At 38.6% G+C, this 25,716-nt stretch overlaps 1 protein-coding gene across 1 annotated transcript in view; it reads right to left on the bottom strand.

Annotated features, from left to right (window-relative positions):
* The window catches only part of ddx4 (DEAD (Asp-Glu-Ala-Asp) box polypeptide 4), a 55,255-nt gene that overhangs the window by 26,064 nt on the left and 3,475 nt on the right, over positions 1-25,716 (bottom strand). The window contains exons 3-15 of the mRNA XM_067432559.1: positions 19,366-19,396; positions 9,603-9,647; positions 9,278-9,307; positions 8,214-8,264; positions 7,887-7,943; positions 7,407-7,433; positions 7,266-7,328; positions 6,179-6,217; positions 6,070-6,096; positions 5,934-5,996; positions 5,679-5,720; positions 5,534-5,569; positions 5,403-5,447 (exon numbers count right to left, since the gene is read on the bottom strand). Of these exons, the coding sequence (XP_067288660.1) occupies positions 5,403-5,447; positions 5,534-5,569; positions 5,679-5,720; positions 5,934-5,996; positions 6,070-6,096; positions 6,179-6,217; positions 7,266-7,328; positions 7,407-7,433; positions 7,887-7,943; positions 8,214-8,264; positions 9,278-9,307; positions 9,603-9,647; positions 19,366-19,396 (556 nt within the window). The remainder of the gene's footprint in view (positions 1-5,402; positions 5,448-5,533; positions 5,570-5,678; positions 5,721-5,933; positions 5,997-6,069; positions 6,097-6,178; positions 6,218-7,265; positions 7,329-7,406; positions 7,434-7,886; positions 7,944-8,213; positions 8,265-9,277; positions 9,308-9,602; positions 9,648-19,365; positions 19,397-25,716) is intronic.

Here is a 25,716-nt window from a genome sequence, read left to right as displayed (position 1 = left end):
GAACTGGGGAAAAGTTCCCCTCCACGTTTGAGATAAGAGTGAGCAAGGCTGGGAGATTGTTAATATGCACATCAACGTTTGAACAACGAGTGAACTGAGTTGTCAGAACATTTAATAAAGTTTGACTTTATCTGACTGTTTTGTTGACATTCCCTTTAGCACAGCTCTATATAGTGGATGTATAACACAAACCCAGTCAAACGTTTGACTGCAGGATCCTCTATGCGCCTTATAATCCGGTGCGCCCTATATATGAAAATAGTTCTAAAATAGGCCATTCATTGAAGGTGCGCCTTATAATCCGGTGCGCCTTATAGTGCAGAAAATACGGTGTATATATATATATATATATATATATATATATATATATATATATATAAAATACGGTATATATATTAGGGGTGTAACGATACGCGTATTCGTATTGAACCGTTCGGTACGAGGCTTTCGGTTCGGTACGCGGTATGTACTAGTGCTGCAACGACGCGTCGACGTCATCGATGACGTTGACTACGGAAATACGTCGACGTTCGTAAAATGCGTTGACGCGTCGTGTCAGACGTTCATCTCGCGTAATGTTGGCTTCTGCTCCTGGTTCTATCACAAAAACCTAGACCGCGAATATCAAAAGTATGGGAATACTTTAAACAGAGGCCAAACAGTGTTTCCCACACAGACTAATTTGTGGCGGACTGCCACATAATCAATTACGGCCGCCACATTCGTCATTCATTCATTTTTACGCTATTTAAAAGACGCACGCATATTCGTTTAGCTGCATTGCCTTAAGTTCTCTCTCCGCCCTTTTGCGTGTCTCTTACTCACTCACACACACGCGTTGCATTCGACCGTAAAACAAGTTTTATTGCATTTTGGCGCATTTAGTATGACATAGCTTTTAAAACCAGAGCAGTTGAATAACAGAGTTGCGACACGCCTTCATCACGCTGCAGCGCGCGGTCACGGCGCTCATATAATTTTAAACAAACCAGCGCGGTGTCAATCAATACAGACCAGTGTTTCCCAACCGGGATTCCCAATCAAAAGTTGCGGGGACGCACTTACACTTCGGTTCATCTCGCATCTGATGATGACTCTTTAATATGGGTTGTAACTTGAAAATAATGCTGTATGTATGTTTCTGTCGATGGATACACGTGCTGACTCCTCAGGTATGCACTACAACAACAGCGATAATAAAAGAAAAACGTGGGCAAAACGGTCTCTCTTTGTAAACTTTATAAAACGCATGAGAGTGCTGCTGTACGTCCGAATATGAGCAGTCATTTTCACCGTCATCACCCCCGTGTAGCCAGAAGACGCGAATGAGAAGATCTGTCTTTGTGCACTCGTCCCAAAGCGCGCAAATATTGAGTTCTTTCAAATCCTGTGCTTAAACGGACAAACTCACAAAAAGTATGTCAAAATGTCATAGCCTACTCTATGCCTTAAGTGAATTTTATACAGACAATACGATGACTATCCGTGGGTCTTAAAGGGGCAGTAGCCTTCACTGCTGTCTGTTTAATGTCAAACAAAAGATAAAGACATCACTCACTGCTCCTGACTGAATAGCTTTTGTAAGTTTAATAAGGATTTTTTTTTAAATTTTAAACAGTTAAATGTGTGGTTATTTTACTTTTGATTACTTCATTCCATTTCTCTACCTAAAAACTAATGTTAGACCTACCTGAAAAGCATTGTTTATTTTATTCTCATCTTTGCTCAATAGTATTTATTTGTGCTGCTGCTTCTATTTAAGTTATCTGTTCTTATTTTCTTTATTTTCATTTGACAGTAGTCCTTTATCCCCTGAACATAGCAAATACCGAACTTTACTGAAACGTGAACCTAAAACCGTGATACAAAGCGAACTGTGAGCAGTCTGTACTGTTACACCTCTAGTTGTAACTTATGTGAGGGGGTGCCACAGAATTTTGACAAATTTCAAAGGGTAAAAAATATAAATCGTTAGATTAGTCGACTAATCGAAAAAATAATCGTTAGATTAGTCGACAGAAAAAATAATCGTTAGTTGCAGCTCTAGTATGTACCGAACGGTTCTTGGTCTAATTAGATTTAGAAAAAAAAAAAAGTGTGTGCGTTCAACAAGGAAGCCCAATAACCAAAACGACGTAACAGGCAATGCCCCTGACACCTCCTAAGAGAAAAAAAATGTTTTGGGCTGCTCAGTCAGGTGCTCGCTTACTCAGTACACGCTGAATGCTCATTGCAAAATGGCTATTGCGTTTAACAGACCAGAAATAGAAGATCCTCCAATAACCAACGGGTCTGGTGTGTTGGTGAACTTTGGATTCTCTGTAAGCTATGATGTTGGCAAGAGTGATGGATTAAAAAACAACGGTATGTCGCATTTGCTACATGATGGTACAGCAGCGGGAATAATTAATGTCATGTCAATCAACTCATTTACGCCGACAACAAGACGATAAAAAGAAGAAACGGCCACAAACTATCCCCGCTTCATTTAGACAGACATTTCCAACTTATTCAAATGGCAAGACATTTATAGCCTTACGCCCGTTTCACACAAACTCCGTCTGCAGAGCGTAGCCTGTGGGGTGCGTATTTTTTTCTGTACCCATGTTAATGGTTGCGGACTGAAAACGCAACATATGTGAAAGGACAACAGGGCATGCGGCTCCTGCACCGCATACACAGCGCAAAACGCACCGCATACGCACTGCAGACGGAGTTTTAACCCTCTTGGCGCCACGGTCGAGTTTACTCGACAAGATGCGTCACTGAATAAAACGGCCGATTTTGTCAAATAGGGTGTCAAATTTCAATCAACCTCCCCTCCACTAGATGGTAGACATGTTGTACTTCATCCCTGACTCATACAAACATCATGATTCTATACAAAATATGCGAGCAAGAGCGCTTTGAATCAGTGTAAACAAAAGCGGAGCTGACGTGCGAGTGAGCTGTTTTATCAGTCCATTGTCAACGTCAGCGTGTATTTGCATTAGATTTTTATTACTATAATTATTTTCTAATGGCATCAATAAAGCTTACCCACAATGAAGTGTTGGGTCTTCTATTCGCGGACCCTGATTCTGAAGGGAAATATGGGATGACGGTGATTCTGAAAGTGAAACTAAACCTAACGTTACACTAAGCACAAATGGTGAATCATTTGCCCAATGTAGATGGTCCTTTGCCCAATGTCAGTGGTGGGAATAATGTTTCCCGGGGTCCGAGTGTTCATCGCGAAGTTAGCAGGTGTGTTAGTGTTGAGAACGCGGCGGCCGCGGGAGATTTTTGCCGCGCTCACCATGAAGCGCGCGTCTTCTCACCGTGTGCATCTCCGCGATCGCGGCGACAGTATTGTGGTGGAGACCTTATCTAACGCCACTGGGTATGTTAGAAGAGGTCGAAGTAGTCATAAGCAAGTTCGAGGGCAACGTGGAGGCAGGGTGGGGAGTCAAAATGACAATAACAGTGGTCCAGACGCTGTGCAGACTCTGCGGCGCGTGAGGCAGATCTGGACGCGAGTAGACGCGCTGTGACACGGGGCAGGGGGCTATTATGCATAATATATATGTGCCCTATATATGGAATCAGAGTGCTTACTGTATGTAGTAAATGGAAAATCTCTACAGCAAAAGGCAAACCGCTACATGCATTCGGTTTGTTTCTACCATTTATTAGTAATGATTTACACAGTTTGTTTACTATTTACTACCTAAACAATCAATATTGTGCAATATAGCACACATAAGGTGAGGGGCATTTTGGGGGGAATGAAGTGCTGCATTTATCATTTAAACATTTGGCTTTTCATGAAAATTCTATAATCCAAGATTGCCCCCACGTTATGACGTCATAATATGCAAATTAGATGTGAAAATGTAATCTCTACATAAACTTATGGTCCTCCTTAATATTTCTCTAATTTACAGAAAGTTTCCATCTTTTATCACTTTTAAGATATAGCCTTTTGAAATTAAGATGTCAAAATCGAACGTTTTAGGAAAAAACCTCTGGCGCCTAAAGGGTTAAGAACGTGATTAAAGTAATTGAGCCCCGTTACAATGTTCCTTCACGAGCCCATTTCAGCCAGTAATTCCTGCTTTGTACTAAAAAACAAAAGCCCAAATAGAGAACCAATTGGCCAAAGCAACAGCGGTTGCTCTGACAACAGACGGCTGGACGTCAAGGGCTACACAAAGCTACCTGAATGTAACTGCACATTACATTACCGATGAATGGGAGCTGAACAGCCATGTTCTTCAGACACGCCCCCTTGAGTGTCACACAAGTGAGGATTTGGCCAAATGGGATGCCAGAAGCAGTAGTGTGTGAAAAAAGTGTGGAGAGAACTATTGTAAAGAGCTAATGTCTATTTCTGTAGTTACATAGAAGATGGGTAAAGTATAGCTCCATCTTTGTTCAATGTAAAAAAAAAAAATCATACTTTGTTAGTTAAAAAAAAAAAAAAAAAAAAAAAGGTAATTTATCTGCCAATTTTTTCTTTTTGCTGTATCTAAAACGTACCGAACTGTGACCCCAGTGTATCGAATCGAACCGAACCGTGAATTTTGTGAACCGTTACACCCCTAATATATATATACACACACACACATGATGTGCTGACAAGATGGTAATGGCCAGCTCGTCTCTACTTTACGCTACTACAGGACAACACTTCGGAATACTATGGGTGACGTCCTGGACACTACGTCCATTTTTTTTTTTACAGACTGCTTCAAGCGTATCCTCCTGCACACGGGATGCGCATACACGCTTTGTGCCACTCGCTATTGGAGCCTTTCATATTATAATTTTCCGCTATAAAAGATTAATAGCCTTTCTTGTTCTGCCTTATCTATAATGTTGCTGCCACATTAAATAGCTGCACTATACATTTAAAATAAATGTCTTAATTTCTTAGTATATAGGCCCTTTTTCTATAAATATATTTACTTATTTTTCATGAATGTATTTTACAAAGTGTAACATTTTACCAGATTTAGTGCTACACTTATTCACTTAAATATTGATTTTATAATATTATTGTGCACTCGTGACTTTCCTAGAGTAACTTTTGCTGCTGAATTATCCACTAATCTATTTTATCCATCTAGTTTATAGCAGTATTTTTGTAATATATTGTGATTATTCTTTAATTTGTTGTTTTTCTTTATAAAGTTGTCTGTTTTTAGTATATTGTGTTTAACTCAAAATAATGATTTTCAGTTCGCTTTCGACACAATGAGACAGAAATTCGACATAAAATTTAAAGAAAGCAGCATTGGTATTGGCTGCTACTCAGAATTTTTGGTATCGGAATGGATTGGTTCTGGAGAAAATGTATTGGTGAATCCCTACTGATTACATACATTTAGAAACTTGTAATGAAAGTAAATATGACCCACCAGCATTTTCACCTGCTTCTTGATCCGTCTTGTCTGCTGTTGAGACTGGACAATCAGAGAAAGAGCAAGAAAACCAGCAAGTTAAAGCAGCAGTTTATTACATACTAGTTACTTTAAATGAGGTAAATTACCCTTGGAAAACACTTCCTCATTTTGGCCTCTGAAACCTAGAGCCATATAAACAAAATATAAAAAAATGAAATTCAGTTGAACCCATAAGAGCCACTGGATAATCACTTCTGCACTACTTAAAAAAAAGATGATTTTTAACATTACCTCCTCTTCCAAAGCCTCTTTTCCCCGTCTCTTCGTCACCACCTTAAAAGAAAGAGGTAAATATTAAAAATAAATTACACTATTTGATTGGGACTGGTCAAAGGCAGCTGTAGTCATTATTTATATTGACCAACTGTATAATTTACTATTGCCCCAGGCAATCAACCTCCTACATAACTGTGCTAGTTGCATGTCTATCTTTTTGCCATTTTTTCTCATAATTACAATTCAAATTAATTTATTCCAAAAACTAACCATCACGAAAACCACCACGGAAACCACCACGGCCTCTTCCTCGGCCTTCACCTCCTTTCCAACCTGCAACAAATAGATGGGGTCCATGAAACACGAGTCAGAAAAGCATTCGTTATTTGAAATAAAGAAATATTACCTTCATCGTTGCCATTTTCATCATTTTCTGGAAGATAAACAAACATTTGATTTAAAATGATTATACACATGTACACATTTATTCCCAAAGGAATATTAAAATGCATCACCTCTTCCAAAGCCTTTCCTTCCGGTCTCTTCATTACCACCTTAAAAATGAGACAAAAATTAACTTGTATGATACTTATGATATATAATTCAACATAACCAACTTTCTACATAGTAGGCCTAAGTGTTTAAATACATTTATTTAAATGTATTTTGATTATTTAGAGTCTGAGCACAGACAGCTCACTATCTTCCATCTTGATTAGTGTACAATCTTTATAACAGTCCTGCCTAATGTGTTATCAGGTAGAACTGTTATATAAAAAAGAAAGTAGTCATATGAAAAAGTGTTAGCATTTGCCGTGTGGTTAAGGTCCAGTGTCACTAGCTGAGTAGCGTACATGTTCGTCACTGGTGTTGCCTATTGTGCTGGGTTAAGCCTCGTTTATGCTTTCGTCTGGCTACATAGCACGAGCTTCTGCTGACTGCGTGCGCCTCGTCCGTTTGGAGGTTTGCATTCGACACGCATGTCATTGTGCTATTCTTTAAAATAATAGGGCTATGGAGTAATTGTTCTATAAACCACCAGAAAAAAGCAGTGAAGTAGTCAAGTCAACTTTATTTATATAGCACTTTTTACAATGCCAACTGTTTCAAAGCAGCTTCACAGCATTAACAGGAAAATAATGCAATGGAATTTGATTCGGCTGTATAGCCACTCTGGAGAAAACAGTGACGTCATTAGCTCATTTAAATGATAATATAGCGACAATGTCAGCAGATCAGTAATTTACTTGATATAGTTAATTTAGTTTAGTAATTTAATGTATTTGGATATTAAGTTAAAATTGTAGTGCCCCAAACTGAGCAAGCCAAGCTAAATGTGAAGTACACACTAGTCCCTACTCTGAAGTAGTCGAGATTCGTCACAACGTAACATGCTCTAAACACACCTCACACCTCTCAAGCATGCAGAATATTATAAGTAGATTTTTTTTTTTTGTAAATCGCAGCTTTGAACAATGACAAAATCGTAGCATTTGTAATTGCAATTAGAAATTAATTTAATTGTGCAGCCTATTTAGCTATGCATATGCATGTCAACTCTTTTTGACATTTACAACAAATTCATTTATTCCAAAAACAAACCATCACGGAAGCCGCCACGAAAACCACCATGGCCTCTTCCTCTGCCTTCACCTCCTTTCCAACCTGAAACAAACAGTGGACTCCATGAAACGATAACAAAATTCAGAAAAACATGTCTTATTCAAAAGAAAGAAATATTACCCTCGTCGTTGCCATTTTCATCAATTTCTGAAAAAGAAAGCATTTTATGTAAAAATTCTCAAATTTATACACTAATATAGTATAAAGACATCCTGCTTCACTGGCATACAGAACAGCCAGCTTTATGGTCAAGAAAAGTACTCGTCTTGAAAAACAATTGCAATGTAATGTTAGACACACCCTTAGTGATCACCACCCTGAGTCATGTGATCATAAGTTATTAATTACACCAGTGAAGTGATCTTTCAGGAGGGCAATTCATAAAGGGGTTCCGCTGCTCATTTGAAATTACCCTTTGTGTGGGACCCCTTCCTACATTGTGGGACATGGGAACAGCATTTGGAATTGTTAGGTGATTTTTTTCACAACAGCTTTTAGTCTATATACACTTATGTTCCTCTGAATGCAACAACCAAAACTGACTGACAGCCTTAATACTGGATTTCTGTTGAGGTGAATCAGGGATAATGAACATATCACCTGATTTAAAGGTATTCCTAAAGCCTCCTCTTCCTCCTCGGGATCCTCCCCTGCCTCCTAACATCAACAGATAAGAAACGGTTACAGCAGTTCACACAAAGCAATGACAAACAACTTTAGATTTGAACGAAGTAAATGCAACTGATTTCATAGATCTTTTTAAAATATAAATATTTATATTATATATATTATTTATATAAATTTGTTCTTGTGAATTCTTAAACTAGGAAACATTGAAAATGTGTAGTGCTGGGAGCTCCAGAAACACTTTATCAACATCTTAGTGCAGTTACACTTTCTTTACCTAGTTAAAGTTCACCTACTCACCTCTGCCTCTGAATCCATCACTAGCAGTCCTCCACGAGCTGCCTTCATTATCTACAAACACAAAGGCTCACCTTAGACAAGCTCTGATCTGAATCCTTTCAAGCATCATAGTTCTAAATTATAATAGCATCTGATATGGGATTTTAAATATCCCCAAAAATTAGAACAGTGCAAAACATTGCACTAAGTGCAAATAGCGTGCCTTGGTGGAGAGTGCAATCAGTAAAGTGTATGCATTGCAAATAGATCACTGTTTTGTTGCGATCAACACAGGATCGAATCCGCCTTTTGCAGAGCTTGCTCTTCTCTTTTCTCAAATCACATCGGAAAGGCATTCATTTTCAATAAAAATTAAGAAAAATGTATTACATGTGGAAATAAAGTACCAAACTAAATGTTTAATAATACTAAAAGCATTTATTGGGTAGGGTTGATGGTGTAAGGAGGGCTTTTATTGTCCCTTTAAGGTGGCATTCCATTTAATAATTAAAATTAAAATAATTTACTCTGGTATTATTGCATCATGTTAATGTACAACAATACTGAGGTGCAAATAGTATGTATCTGTCAAAATAAATGAGCTTTAAATTACTATTTATATGGCAAAGAACAGCTATTTTTATATGGTGCAAATACTAGAAACTACCATTATTAATTGATTGCAACATGTTATCAATATGGGAAAAATAACTGCTTTAATTTAATATTTTTTTTAAATATTTTTGCTTTAATATTGTGCGAAATCCAAATGTAATACGCTTATTTATTGCAAGCTTTTTCTAGCTACCCTGTTTTTGATCCTGTCAGTAACGTGTTTGTCTTACGAATTAATTACGAATTAGGCACCACAGCTCAGGCTGCATTCACTGGAAAAGTGTGAACTTTTAGATGACTGTATAAAGATATCTCCTGGCTGTAGTAAACAAGACTTTTTTATTGTAGCACATTTGTTGCATTTCAGTTGTAGTCTGGAGTCATGCAACAAATCATTTAAGATTCTAAAGCCAATTCATACATACAGCCTTATCAGAGAAAAAAACAAACAAACAAACAAACAAACAAACCTTCGTTGTTTGCCTTGTCTCCTGCACTTCCTACAAATGAAAAGCATCACAAAAAAATGTAAATAATAATGTAAAAAATGGCTGCCACTCCTTAGATTAACCACTGCAGCATCTTAATTAGCATATTTTAAAAAGTTGCCATCCATAGCTCTATACTACAGTTCCAAAAATGCAATGTTACAGCAATTTCTGTCAATCTGACAGCAAAAACGACATTTGTACGTACATACAAATTTACATGTGAATTGCTTTTTGTCTGGAATTTTTTTAATAAAAATACTTAAATACTAATTTTATGAAAAAAGGGGCTCATATTCAAATCAACCTGTATAGAAGCTCTTGAATCCTCCAGTACCACTAGAGCCCATACCTGTAAATGAAGAGGGGTAATACATGACATTTAAGCACACATTTAAAAGGACTTAAAAGGTCCACTGAAATCAAAATTTAAGTTTTTTAGCTTTTAGTATGACTGTTAGCCTTAAAGTTATGAATAAGCTTGTATTGGACATTTGCCGATTTTCGATAATGTGCTTCATCACGATAATGAATATGCACAATAGTTATCATAGGCTCTTTAAAATATCATAAATAATAATTTATTAACAATTGATAATTTTTTATAATGCACTCAAGAATACTTTGCCCATCAACCGTATAAATCCTTAACACCGCTGTATTGTGCTTCAAAGGGACACGCGCTAAGATGTAAATGAGAAGCACATGAACAAGTGAAGGAGACGCGCTAATGAAGTGTAATAAATCATACAGGATACGTTTTTTTTTTTGAGAAAGTAAAAATGTAGAATGTTTCCTGTGATGGGTAGGTTTAGGTTTTGTGGCAGTGTAGGGGGATAGAAAGTAAGGTATAAAAACCATTACGTCTAGGTTCAAGGTATTTCAAGGTCTATGGAGAGTCCCCACAAAGATAGTGAACCAGACGTGTGTGTGTGTGTGTGTGTGTGCGTTTGTTTATTTTAAAAATTATAAAAACGCAATCAACATATAAAAAACCTTGATACAAGGGGCACCAAGTAAAATCTTGCCTAGGGCAGCAAATTGGTCAGGGCTGGCCCTGAGTAAAAGTAAAGTTCGTGAGTTCAGTATATGAAATTGTTGACAGCGAGTCGATGATGTTGAGAGGTGCAAGATAAAAAATAAAGTATTTTAATTTGAATGATTTTAGCGTGATTTATCGCGGGCACGGGTCGGATAACGGGCCAAATATTAACAGGTCTGGGCGGGTGCGGATTTAATTTTGATATTTTCAAAATCGAATCTTTTTGAATCGAAAATCTTTTTGAATCGAAAATCAATTATGAATCGAATCGTGGCCTCAATAATCGGAATCGAATCGTGAGATGGTAGAAGATTCCCACCCCTAGTTTTCATACTGATGATTTTGGCATACAGGGAGTGCAGAATTATTAGGCAAATGAGTATTTTGACCACATTATCCTCGTTATGCATGTTGTCTTACTCCAAGCTGTATAGGCTGGAAAGCCTACTACCAATTAAGCATATTAGGTGATGTGCATCTCTGGAATGAGAAGGGGTGTGGTCTAATGATATCAACACAATTAATAATAAAATGCATAATTATTAGGCAACTTCCTTTCCTTTGGCAAAATGGGTCAAAAGAAGGACTTGAGTGCCCAAAAGCACAAGGTGTGCAATACTCAGAGACATGGCCAAGGTAAGAAAGGCAGAAAGTCGACCACCACTGAACAAGACACACAAGCTGAAACATCAAGACTGGGCCAAGAAATATCTCAAGACTGATTTTTCTAAGGTTTTATGGACTGATGAAATGAGAGTGAGTCTTGATGGGCCAGATGGATGGGCCCATGGCTGGATTGGTAAAGGGCAGAGAGCTCCAGTCCGACTCAGACGCCAGCAAGGTGGAGGTGGAGTACTGGTTTGGGCTGGTATCATCAAAGATGAGCTTGTGGGGACTTTTCGGGTTGAGGATGGAGTCAAGCTCAACTCCCAGTCCTACTGCCAGTTTCTGGAAGACACCTTCAAGCAGTGGTACAGGAAGAAGTCTGCATCCTTCAAGAAAAAAATGATTTTCATGCAGGACAATGCTCCATCACACACGTCCAAGTACTCCACAGCGTGGCTGGCAAGAAAGGGTATAAAAGAAGAAAATCTAATGATATGGCCTCCTTGTTCACCTGATCTGAACCCCATTGAGAACCTGTGGTCCATCATCAAATGTGCGATTTACAAGGAGGGAAAACAGTACACCTCTCTGAACAGTGTCTGGGAGGCTGGGGTTGCTGCTGCACGCAATGTTGATGGTGAACAGATCAAAATGCCCTTTTGGATGCCCTGCCATCCATGGATTCTGTCAGTGTCCTTGCAAAGAAAGGTGGCTATATTGGTCACTGATTTGTTTTTGTTTGGTTTTTGAATGTCAGAAATGTATATTTGTGAATGTTGAGATGTTATATTGGTTTCACTGGTAAAAATAAATAATTGAAATGGGTATAAATTTTTTTTTTGATAAGTTGCCTTATAATTATGCTCAGTAATAGTCACCTGCACACACAAATATCCCCCTAAAATAGCTAAAACTAAAAACTAAAACTTCCAAAAATATTCAGCTTTGATATTAATGAGTTTGTGTTCATTGAGAACATGGTTGTTGTTCAATAATAAAATTAATCCTCAAAAATACAACTTGCCTAATAATTATGCACTCCCAGTACAGCTCATGGAAACCCAAAATTCCACAAAAAAAAATCTCAAAATTAGCATATCATGAAAAGGTTCTCTAAACGAGCTATTAACCTAATCATCTGAATCAACTAATTAACTCTAAACACCTGCAAAAGATTCCTGAGGCTTTTAAAAACTCCAAGGTTCATTACTCAAAACCGCAATCATGGGTAAGACTGCCGACCTGACTGCTGTCCAGAAGGCCATCATTGACACCCTCAAGTGAGAGGGTAAGACACAGAAATTTCTGAACGAATAGGCTGTTCCCAGAGGGCTTCTCAGTGGGAAGCCTGTGGGAAGGAAAAAGTGTGGCAAAAAACGCTGCACAACGAGAAGAGGTGACCGGACCCTGAGGAAGATTGTGGAGAAGGACCGATTCCAGACCTTGGGGGACCTGCGGAAGCAGTGGACTGAGTCTGGAGTAGAAACATCCAGAGCCACCGTGCACAGGCGTGTGCAGGAAATGGGCTACAGGTGCCGCATTCCCCTGGTCAAGCCACTTTTGGGCTACAGAGAAGCAGCACTGGACTGTTGCTCAGTGGTCCAAAGTACTTTTAGTAGGCTGATTGCCTCCATGCCACACCGCATTGAAGCATTCATTTCTGCAAAAGGATTCCTGACCAAGTATTGAGTGCATAACTGAACAATTATTTGAAGGTTGACTTTTTTTGTATTAAAAACACTTTTCTTTTATTCAATTTTTTGAGACGGGAATTTTGGGTTTTCATGAGCTGTATGCCAAAATCATCAGTATTAAAACAATAAAAGACCTGAAATATTTCAGTTGGTGTGCAATAAATCTAAAATATATGAAAGTTTAATTTTTATCATTACATTATTGAAAATAATGAACTTTATCACAATATGATAATTTTTTGAGAAGGACTTGTAGGGCCCTATAAAATCCATTTTATTTTTTCCCAAATTCCGTTTTTTCCGTTTTAATTTTTTGCAAATTCCGTTTTTTCCGTTTTAATTTTTGCAGATTCCTTTTTTTCTGTTAAAATGTTTGGCAATTCAGGTTTTTTTACCCTTTACTGTTATTTTGGTGAAAAAAGAGTGTGCTTTTAATCTTAATATAATAGAACATAAAACAAAAAATAGGAATGACCTTAAATTTATTGAGGTAACAAACATCACTTCAAGTACTTCAAATATTAATGGTTATTAGCTTTAAACTTTCCGGTAAAATAAATTATAATAGTTAAAATGTTAAAAGTTAAAATGAAAGTAATTTTTTTTAAAAAGAACTAAAAAAATAATAATCATTAGAATCATCTTTTACATACAGTACTATTAAGTAAAACATTTAAAGCTGAAAATTAACATTAAAAAAATAACACATTTCACCATGAAATCATGTAGTGAATTGTTTTGTGTATTTAACAATCACCATTATGATATCCAGAGCTGTGAAAAATAAAAATACAGGAAAACACAAAACTGCCTGATGTTATTTCCCCCAACTTCAAAGGCCCCTTTAAATTATTAAAACTAGATGCTTATCTTAACTTTAAGGTTACTTATCATGTAAACTACCCATAGGCTACAGCATGTTAAATGCATGTTTGGAACAGAGGGGAAAACGGTCGCATTTGCAGCAGATATGCATTGCTGCCTAATGTGCCCATTATAAATCAAAGCACGAGATGACAGGGGTCGAGCAGAACACCAGAAAATCTGACAGAATGTCTGTGCAATACACGAGCCGCGGTTCAGGTGCGCGCGCGACCAATGCTGCCTGAGCACAACGAGCGCGCAGCTCCCGCTCTCCATACGCAAAGCTTCTGCGCCGCCTGCGCGTGCAGTGTGAAACTGCCGTTAGCGTCGAGTTTCTTAACTTTTTCGCAGCCGAAAGCAGAGCCGTGGAGACCAACTTCGCCATACTTTCATTGTTTTGAAGGGCGAGTTGAAATGACGGGAGTGGTTGTGTCGCGGAGATTTGCTTCCCCCCGTCTGCACTTTCCTCAGACATATGTTTTTAACCCACACGACACAATTTCATTACAAATATGTAAAATTCCGGGGAAATCTGCATTAACACCAGATTCCGCGTTTATATGCAGATTCCGCGTTAATATGCCAATTCCGCGATTCCGTCCGCGCGGAAGTTATAGGGCCCTAGACTTGTATTTTTAAAGAAAATCTAGGTCCTACATTATTTTTCTATACACTGACTCACTTGAGTCTCTAACCTGTAATCTTTCGGCTGTTCCCTTCAGGGGTCGCCACAGCGAATCATCTGCCTCCATCTATTTCTATCCTCTGTATCCTCTTCTCTCAGACCGACTACCTTCATGTCCTCCTTCACTACATCCATAAACCTCCTCTTTGGTCTTCCTCTCTACCTCCTGTCTGGCAGCTCTAACCTCAGCATCCTTTTACCGATGTATTCACTCTCCCTCCTCTGAACATGTCCAAACCATCTCAACCTGGCCTCTCTAACTTTGTCCCCAAAACATCTCACGTGCTGTCCCTCTGATGTACTCATTCCTGATCCTATCCATCCTCGTCACTCCCAAAGAGAACCTATGCTCTTTAAATCCTCACTGAGGATTTAATCACGCTCTGGGAGATTTTTCAGCCTTCTAAAAGGATCAAATCTGAAGTGTGGTCATATTTTTCGCTTTTACAAGCGAAAGTCCTGAGGGAAACTTAATCGACGATGGTCACCCTGTCTGCAGAACATGCCAGAAGAAAGTTTCTGTAACAGAGGGAAACGCTTCAAATCTGCAAACGCAAGGCAAGTGGACTTTGACCTCAACACCAAAACTGGGAAATATTGCAAAGCTTGAGCAAAAAAAGACAAACTAACGTTCGTCTAAGTTCAGACAAGACTAGGGTGACATTTAAGGGATAATCAGGTCTCGACATCAACAACCGACATTTGCGGGTGTATTTCAGCTGTTGCGTGTAACAGACACTCACTCTAGCCACTTTGGTGGAGTCTTCTCAAAAGCCATGTTATAATCGTGTTGCGCATTAACCAATCACATGTTTCTATAGAGTTTATAAATGTAATGTCAAATAAGAGCCGTTCATATTAGCTGGAGTTTTGTCCAGAGCACGATATTACTGGCATAATTTTGGCTTGACATTCGAGATTTGCTAATTTAGGGACCGTCTCTAAAGTTACATACAACATTGGTATACACGTTTCTAACTTCAATAGCATTTGAAGAGAATGACTTGCAGTCATAAAACTGACTGTAAATCGTTCATCTAAGTGTCAGGTATGGTTCACATATTTCTAATTTAAAATATGGATATGCATTATTTCAATAGGATACTGTTTGGGCTCTTACAAAATATGGTAGATTTAAACACCATAATTTCATAGCTGATAGAACACTGATGATATTATATTCACAGAGATAGAGATTATATTTATACCAAATTATTATTATTTATGAGTTATGCAGTGCTATTGACAACAGCCATTATAAGGAAGATTATCTCACTGAATAGAATCTAGTTTAAAAAGGTGCACAGAGCTGCTTGATTTATTTGTTGTTATATATTTTTAAACACAAAACTTGTTGAAATGTTTTAAGTGTGTGAATCTGTTCTTTTTGAACATTCATCTCATGAAAGGTAGCCTGACAAGTTTGGTCTGGAAACTCACCATTGACAGGGCTCATTGGCCCTCATTTATCAATCTTGCATAGAAACGGGCGTATATGTTGGCGTAAGATTATGCTTACACTCCTCTCACCGCCTGATTTATGAAGCTGTGCGCACCTCTGCAATCCAGGTGTACGCAATACCTGCCCTTGATAAATGCCGCGGCTGAAAACGATCGTCATTAGAATAACATGCCCCTATATATTCAAGTCGCCGCCTCCCCCACGCCCTCATTTTACGCCATGGACACAAGGAAGACGGCAAAGAACCGAAACTTCTTCGACGTGGAGATCGAGCGCTCCTCCATCATCTCACTAGTCCACTAGTCAGCGCACTGATTAGAACATAAGTCAATGGGCTGACTCCCTGATCAGTGCCCTGACTACTGAACTAGTGAGATGATTGAGACACGCCCATCGAGACAATTACCAGGGAAGTGGAAAAAAGCGAAATTGTTTTATTTGGGAGTTTAAAGAGTGGGATTAAAAAGGCACCTACAAAAACAAACATATGAACCCAAATTACGAGTACTGTTAATAGTGTGGAGGTTGAGAAGCGCACTCCAGCAGTTTAAAGCTGTTTGGATGATGTTTGGACCTCACAGTGCATTATTTTACAGCACGTTTTGAAACAATTAGCATTTAATTTCGTATCACGGCACATGTATTGGGGTGTACGACGATGTGATGTGGAGTAGCCTACTATTCATTCACATTAATTATTGCATGACAATTCGTAAGATTCTTTTTAATTATATTATGATTTTTATTATTATTGATGCTTGTTATTTAGAAGAAGAATGTCGTTATTTTATTAATATTTAAAAGAAGAAGAATGTAATTTTTATTATTTTGTCAGTCTAAATTATTCAGTCCCAGTCCGTGCGCAGCTGCCGCACAGGCTCGCAACTGGAGGAACACGTGCCTCAAATGCTTTGGTAGCCTAGTCACACAAATTAAACATTGAAGTCTACGTTGCACAAAAATAAACAATGAAGTTTATAATTACTATGCTGTTGTTGTTTTTTACAGTGGGTCATAATATAGCATATCTTGTCAGGGCGTTTTATGGTGTGAGGGATTGTTTTTCTGCGCATTTTCGCACTAACTCCAAACGTGCGTACACCACCTCCTGAGCTGGCGTAGGATTTGAGCGTGCCGTACGTCACCGTGGGTTTGGGTGTACGCAAGGTGTACGCTGGAAATTTGGTGTACGCACTTTTGATAAATGATGGCCAATATGATTCGACAGGGCGGGATAAACGGTTGTCTTTAAAACTCTCTCTACATCAACCAGAGCAATGTGACGCAGAGCTCGTTGATAGATTAAACATTCGCCATATCCGGTCGGCAAAACTCAGAACACATCTTCCCTTCTTAAGAATGACTTCAGTGCCGTTCTTTTCTCAGAGAAAAGCTTAACTCAAAGACTTCCAGAGTCACAGTCAAAGCTGATTCGTAAGACTGCCGTTCGCCAGTTTCTGTGTTTACTAGAAGCACACAAGTGCAACTCGGCCGTCATTATATTAAGCCCCTCCCACCGACTCTATACACGATGTGATTGGCCCGACCAGAGTTTGGCGTTTACAGCTCAGAACTGTACTGAGAGTTGCTAGACGACACTCGCGGCAGATTAGATTTGCTGCCGCTAGGGTGCGTCTAGATTTCTAGGCTACATGAAAGGTGACAGTGATAAAATTGATAAACGTGATAATTTGGGTCACGTCGTATAATATACGTAATATAATCGTGTATACGTAATATACGTAATATAATCATATTATAATCGTGACGTGAAATTTCCATACCGTTTCATCCCTTAGTATTTCTTTAGTTTAGTTATATAGCTTAGCTGCTTTACAACTAGGCATGTGCCGATATCAATTTTTCATGTTGCGATTAATTGATGAAGTTTTATCGCGATATACGATATCACAATATTGAAATGTTGCAAAAAAAAGTGTTGCCATAGCATAACAGCTTTAAGAACTATTTTTGTAAGAAAAATAATGTTTAAATACAATAATACACCAAAAATATATAAAGCTCTGGGGGAAAAAATTAAGAGACCCCTCATTGAGAAATCAATGTTAAGTGGTCTCTTGATATTTTTCAGAGCTGTAAAAGTACAATTTTCAAACAGATTAAAGTGCAAAAGAATAAGGCATAAAGAACAACAGGTAGGCTTACAAATTACAATAAGGTCTCATTATTTAATGCATTAACTAAGATTGAGCAATAGCTACATTTGGTACAGAAAGTATAATGTTTTTGGTAATGTTTGTTAAGAAATACTGATCATTTTTAGTTTTAACGTAGGTCCATTAAAAAAGTTATTTTGATTTTGATTTTAATGTTATTAAACAGTAACTAAGAAATTAACATAGAATGATTAATTCTTTATAAGTATTTTTCATTGTCAGTTTGGTTATAACGAATTAACATGTTAACTAATGAAGTCGTATGTCTCAAAGTTTTACTGAACAATAACAAATAATCAGAACAGTTCTAATCATTAGGGCATGTTGTAGGCCTAGTCCAGATTAAAACATAAAAATGACAGCTGTTTGTAAATCGGCTGTACACTCGTTATTGCGGTGCAACGTGAGACTGAATGACTGCACTCGAACATGTCCACTATGATGTCGGACAACACTACAAATGGCCGTCCCTTCAAATAATGCCCTTTTTCAGGGTATAGGGGGTCGATTTCAGATTCAGCCCGTCGTGGAGACTGAGCAGCCCAATATCTCGATTGAGACAGCGAGCGCAGTCTCTCAAGTGTGTGTGGCCGCCCGCCAATCTGTTTGACTTGTGTAGGTGAGTTTGTGTGCACATGTATGTTTGAGTGTGTTTTAAGTACAACTACAAAGCAATTCATTGGTTTTGTTTAACTCTGAAACAATTTTCGAGTTGCGTTGTGGTAAAAATAGCTACGGGTAGCGCCAGCTGATTGAGTAGTGCAACCACTCTACGTCATCAACCTAGAACGCAAACAAAATGGCGCCGCCCATGGTCCAAATATAAAATCGATTTTTTAAATAATGTAGATCTTTCATGGGTTTTCGACTACATAATTCAGTAAGAGACATTGTTTATGTTATGTTAAGCCATACAAGTCTCAACACCATGGGATCCCTTTAAGTTTGAAAATAAATAGCCTATTAAGTCTTTAAGTATTAAGTATTAGGTGCTGTGATGAACAACACAGATTACAAAAATGAATGGCTGTTTTAAAAACTACACGTGTTTTTTTTTGTTTGCTGGTTACCGGGGTAACCGCGCCATTCTGCAGTTCATCAGCGCCCTCTGCTGTCACTGAGCGGCACTTCAGCAGCGCGTCTCCTTCACCGGTTCGGTCATGTGCAAACGCACGTTGGGCTTGTTTATAACTGAGCACGTGTCCCTTTGGCGCAGAATACAGCAGTGTTGAGCATTTATACGGTTGATGGGCAAAGTATTCTTGAGTGTATTATAAAAAAGTCATAAATTGTTAATAAATTATTATTTACAATATTTTAAAGTGCCCACGATAACAATATCGTGCATATTCATTATCTTGATAAATCGCATTATCGAAAATCGGCACGTCTATTTACAACCCTGGAAAAACAAGCTGTGTGTCATTTATATTGTAGCATTTATTTACGAAGCATTTATGGCACAATATAAAACCATGTTTTAAATTTTTTTTTAAAAAAAATTAAGTGCACTGTGCAAAGAACACAAAAAAAAACCTACCAAATCCCGGATTACAGGATACAACAGGGCTCTGTAGAAGGATAAAGAAAACAACATTAATAACTTACATTAATCATTCATAGCTTATGATGTCAGGTTTGAGTGCCTAACTTACAACCAGGGGTCCGTTCTTCATACTTCACTTAATTCATCCAATATAATTTGCCAGATCCGATATTTTAATCACAATAACTGATCTCGGTCTTTTTTGGTTCTTCAAACAAAATTGCGGATTGGATTAAAATATCTGGATTAGTCAGATTACTGTACAGTCTTGTGTCCCCTAAAGAGAACAGATGTAGCTACAGTGCCTTGCGAATGTATTCAGCCCCTTTGAACTTTGCGACCTTTTGCCACATTTCAGGCTTCAAACATAATGATTTGAAACTAATTTTTTTGTGAAGAATCAACAACAAGTGGGACACAATCATGAAGTGGAACGAAATTTATTGGATATTTCAAACTTGGGCGTGCAAAATTATTTGGTCCCCTTAAGTTAATACTTTGTAGTGCCACCTTTTGCTGCAATTACAGCTGTAAGTCGCTTGGGGTATGTTTCTATCAGTTTTGCACATCGAGTGACTGAAATTTTTGCCCATTCCTCCTTGCAGAACAGCTCGAGCTCAGTGAGGTTGGATGGAGAGCGTTTGTGAACAGCAGTTTTCAGGTCTTTCCACAGATTCTCGATTGGATTCAGGTCTGGACTTTGACTTGGCCATTCTAACACCTGGATATGTTTATTTTTGAACCATTCCATTGTAGATTTTGCTTTATGTTTTGGATCATTATTTTGTTGGAAGACAAATCTCCGTCCCAGTCTCAGGTCTTTTGAAGACTTCATCAGGTTTTCTTCCAGAATGGTCCTGTATTTGGCTCCATCCATCTTCCCATCAATTCTAACCATCTTCCCTGTCCCTGCTGAAGAAAAGCAGGCCCAAACCGTGATGCTGCCACCACCATGTTTGACAGTGGTGATGGTGTTCAGGGTGATGAGCTGTGTTGCTTTTACACCAAACCATGGGCGTAGGTTTAGGGGGGGACGCTAGGTACTAGTCCCAATCAACATTTTAAGATGGCAAAATTGTCCCCACCAATATTTTAGCAAACTCCTTCGTGCTGCTATTGTCCCGTATTTTCAAGCAAAACGACGCCTCCCGCCGTATCAAACCGGGAAGCGATGCACAAGTTTGGGTTTTAGCGGCTTTGCTGCTGCCATAGCGACGGAGTCTCGAGAACATGCGCTGTAAACTTGCGTGGTTTTTTAAAAACATGTCGAGCTCGCGTCCACCGTTTAAACGCAAGAGGATTTCCAGATATAGGGCTGAATAGAAAAAAAAGGTATCAGTGGGTCTGTCCAGTAACTTACGATGAACCTAAGACAAACTGCAACCTTTGCAGAGAAGCATTTCAGTGTCTCAGACTGTCTGACTGAAAGCAGCAGCGATGACGGACACATCCGAGCTTCTAGGTAGGCCATTTAATGGATAATATATTAATATAATATTCCATACATTATCAAAGCTTGGCACTTATTTTTCTAGACATTAGACCGGTTAATTAATAGATTATAGCCTAATTAATGTTATTAATTTTTATCATTTAGCTATTAGCTATATTAATTATAAATAATCCAGTCATATAAAATTTGATTTAAAAAAATATTTAGATAAAAATGGGACAAATAATTGCATAATAATATAGTCATAATAGTAAATTATTAAAGAAAATTTAATTTAATTTTTGAATTTCAGAACATTTTTGTCAGTAAAGTGCTGGTTCAAAATGACTGCTTAAAGAGACAGTGCACCAAAAAATTAAAAATCTGACAATTTCCTCACCCTCAAGTTGTTCCAAACCTGTATGCATTTTTGTTATGTTGAATTCCTACCATGGAAGGAAATGGTGCCCCCAAAGCAGCCTGGTTACAAAATTTCTTCAAAATATCTTTTTTGTATTTTTTGTAAACCTGGTGGGATGTCCCCACCAAAGCTGAGACCAAACCTACGCCCTTGCACCAAACATAACGTTTTGCATTGTTGCCAAAAAGTTAAATTTTGGTTTCATCTGACCAGTGTCTTGTGGCAAACTTCAAACAACACTTTTTATGGATATCTTTAAGAAATGGCTCTCTTCTTGCCACTCTTCCATAAAGGCCAGATTTGTGCAGTATACGACTGATTGTTGTCCTATGGACAGAGTCTCCCACCTCAGCTGTAGATCTCTGCAGTTCATCAAGAGTGATCATGGGCGTCTTGGCTGCATCTCTGATCAGTCTTCTTGTAGGAAAGTTTAGAGGGACGGCCAGGTCTTGGTAGATTTGCAGTGGTCCGATACTGCTTCCATGTCAATATTATCGCTTGTACAGTGCTCCTTGGGATGTTTAAAGCTTGGGAAATCTTTTTGTATCCAAATCCCGCTTTAAACTTCTCTCCAACAGTATCTCGGACCTGCCTGGTGTGTTCCTTGTTCTTCATGATGCTCTCTGCACTTTAAACGGACCTCTGAGACTATCACAGTGCAGGTGCATTTATACGGAGACTTGATTACACACAGGTAGGTTCTATTCATCATCATTAGTCATTTAGGTCAACATTGGATCATTCAGAGATCCTCACTGAACTTCTTGAGAGTTTGCTGCACCGATATTAGGATCGGTTATCGGCCACGATACTAACAACAAAGCTGGATCGGAAAAATAAACAGATCCACAGGCTGATCCAGGTGTTTTTGTTTGTTTTTTAATCGCAGCAGAACCCGACATCATTCGTCAGCTTCACGTGTCGCGTGCTCGAAGCAACATGGAGCGAGCCGGAGAGTCGAAAGTGTAGAGATATTTTATGCTTGCCATGCCCACTAGTTCGTCTGTCGGCAATACTACCAAATTTAATCCAGAAACACCATGTTATGAGCACGCTGCATTCCTGCAGCTCAGCAAAACTAAAGGAGTGGACAATACAGACCAGCAACTAACTTTGCTTGTGTAAGAAAATATCGATACACATGAATATCGCGATATGTTTGGCGATACTGTATCGATTCTCAAAAACGATGTATCGATATTTATATATTTATTTATTTACATCCAAGATTCATGGCTGTGTTCGGTTTAAACCACAGACTGTATAACACCCAACCGCTAGATGGCAGTGCTATCTCAGAACGTATAACTGACGCGGAGCCGAAGAAGCGCAAGGTAAAAGTGCGTGCATCACTAGTGTTTACATTAGGCCATCCTTAAAAATATTTTGGTTTGCAGTAACAGTAAAAAAAAATTAAAAAAGGGTCGGTAGGTAGGTCTATATTTTTTTTCTTCAAATTTTAATACAAAAAAAAAAAGTACATTTTTGGTGATGGTGATTACGTAGGTATGAATTTAAACAAATTGGCATATCGTGACATCACTGACTGGGTCTTCAAGCCGTGCCTTCGGGCGTGTAGGCTAATTGCAGGCTATATAGACCACAAACAAATTGAAATATTTGTCAAAAACATGTTTATTGCATAAATTTCAGGTGCATTCTTTAAGAAAAGGCTCCAACCACCAGCTAGCTGTCATTGACTCAAAGCTGTCAACCCTCCCTTTTTTTCTGGGTTTCTCACGTATTTTAGCTCTTTTCCCGCTGTCTTCCCGTTTGAGTATTTTCCCGTGATATGTTTCTTATTTTTATGCTCGATTGTGTTAACTCAGAACACGCAACTATCTGTGTCTCTGAAGTGGCTTGCACTTCTTGCCAGACCAACGCATCTGGTGATATAGACTAGTGCATTTGAATATTAAAAAGCAAAAAGTTGTTTTTATGAATTAAATTAAGTAGCTATAACTAGCTATTCAATCAAGAGCACTGAGTGAGTCCTTATCTTTTGTTTGACAGACAGCAGTATAGGCTACTGCCCCTTTAAGACCTAATACAGAGATATGCATCGTCTTTCTCGACTGTATAAAGTTCTCTTAAGGGATATAGACTGTCTGATGGATACTCATCAAGATCGACATGTTGACATACTTTTTGTGTGAGTTTATCCGTTCAAACGCAAGACTTGAAAGAACTCAATATTTGCGCGCTGTGAGACGTGCGCGCGCTGCGCAAAGAGACAGATCTTCTCTCACTGCAGAGGGTTCTCATTCGCGTCTTCTGGCGAATATACTGAGTGATGATGGCGAAAATGACTGGTCATACGGCAGCACTCGCATGCATTGAACACAGTTTACAAAGATAGATCGTTTTGCCCACGTTTTCTTTTATTATCGCTGTTGTAGTGCACGTGTATCCATCGACAGAACCATACATAAAGCATTATTTTTCAAGTTACAACCAGTGCCGCCGCTCCCACCACGCGCTGGGGTCGAGCAGAACACACGCTACCCATAGCAACGCGTTATGACAACGACATTTCAGACTGACAGAGACAAGATAAACGGCTTTTCCGCCATTTGTTACTGTTTTGTACACGTTGTTATATTAATTATAATTCAAAATATGTTTTATTCGCCACAATATAGTAATGATAAATGTTGAGAGGGGCACTTTTGATTCATTTTCAGAAAGGGCAGGGGCTCAAAGCCCTCCCCTCTGCAGTGCACTTGCCTGGTGTGTGTAACGTGTCCATGGTCCTGACTCCTGTCACACAATGCGGCGAAATCTCCGACAGGGCTTTAACAGTCTAACGTTACAGTGAAAGAGTATGAGCCGAGCCGAAACGAACGCACGTGCAGGTCATAGTGTGACATCCGTTAACCATAGTTTAAACATAGATGACGTCACGGGTTTTTCTATAAACGAAAGAACGTAGCCTTCGTTTGTATGGCCCAGGCAATTTATACATTTATAATACTTACTTAAATATAATTCATATTATTTTATTACTGTTGTATTAGTTGTTTGAAAAGTAAAAAAAGAAATTGGTCGGTCTTAAAGCCAATTTACAACCGGCAAGTCGGTCGGACTAAAAGGAAAAAAAAAAAAAAAATTTAGTCGGCCCTAAATTGACAGGGTCGGTCGGGTTACGGCAAACAAGAATATTTTTAAGGATGGCCTTAGCAAACCCAGCTCTCAAGACGATAGCATTATTCCGCTCCTGCAGTATACAGAGCTGAAGTGTGGACTCATTTTGGCTTCAGCTAAAAAGAACCCACTAGGGAAATCGACAAGAAACATTTTGTTTGCAAAATAGGCCAAGTTATAATCTAATACTCGGGAAACACATTGAAACAGAGCTTGCTTAACATCCTGACGTCACCCGCGCTGCTGAGAAGGGTTTCGATAGAATAGACTGCACGTTTTCCTCTCAGTAACAAAATAAACATGCCAAAACTGACAGCGGTGGCAGGAGAACGAAAGATAATAGCGATGTGGATATGGATGCACCAGCTCTGCAGTTCAGTTCTTGAAATAGCACTTTATACAATAGACTGCTTTATAGAAAACAGCTTTAGGCCCCGATCACACAGAACGCGATTTTCAAGTTCGAAAACGCGAGGCGCACTGCACTCACTTTTTTGGTCGGCGTTTTTTCATTCAAAAATAAACAGTGCGCTTTAATGTTTCTAGGCAACCCCCGAATCACCTGTACTGTCAGTCAAATCAATGTAACGGTCCACACAACGGAAGGCCTGCTGCTTCATTAATTCGATTGGACAACAGAACATAAGCGCGATGATGTTGCACGCTTTTCTGCTCAGTTGACTTTTTTTCAACTTCACGCACTCGCAGCGCTCCTTCAAAAACGCGAGGCGCCCAGGGCGCATAAGCAGCGCGCATAACGCTCTCTGCCAAACGAAATCTATTTAAAAAGGCACCTCTCGCTGCAAAAACGCGTTCTGTGTGATCGGGGCTACTGTGTTAAATATAAAACAAACAATCATTCAGTCATGAAATGGACTGCACTTTCTGTTGTTAAATAGCCACTGCTATACTGTGAACCTTTAAAACATTTACACAAAGAATCCTGCAGTAACTTTACATTTCCCTCAACTTAGATTGCACATTGCATATGATTAGTGATATAAATTATACTGTATTAATTAAATAAAATACTTTTATTAAATAAAATACTGTCTCGTGTTTTAGGCTTATGGTTGTGTTCTTTATTCTTTTAAATTATAAAAAACAAAAACACAAAAAAGAAATAAATCGCAATATATTGCCTCTCTTACAATATCGCAATATATTGCAATATATCGTATTGTAACCCCTGTATCGTGATACGTATTGTATCGCCAGAGTCTTGGCAATACACAGCCCTAACATTTGCACAATATTAACACCAACACGTTCATTCTCGTTTAAATTACCTTTCAAAGCTTGTGAAAGACGGTCAGACATGGCTTCACGAAAATGTATCATTTGCTCA

Source organism: Pseudorasbora parva, chromosome 23 (assembly GCF_024679245.1).
Source record: "Pseudorasbora parva isolate DD20220531a chromosome 23, ASM2467924v1, whole genome shotgun sequence".
Taxonomy (NCBI): Eukaryota; Metazoa; Chordata; class Actinopteri; order Cypriniformes; family Gobionidae; genus Pseudorasbora; species Pseudorasbora parva.
The sequence above is the reverse complement of the archived record's forward strand: the minus strand, read 5'-3'. Positions and strand labels throughout refer to the sequence as shown.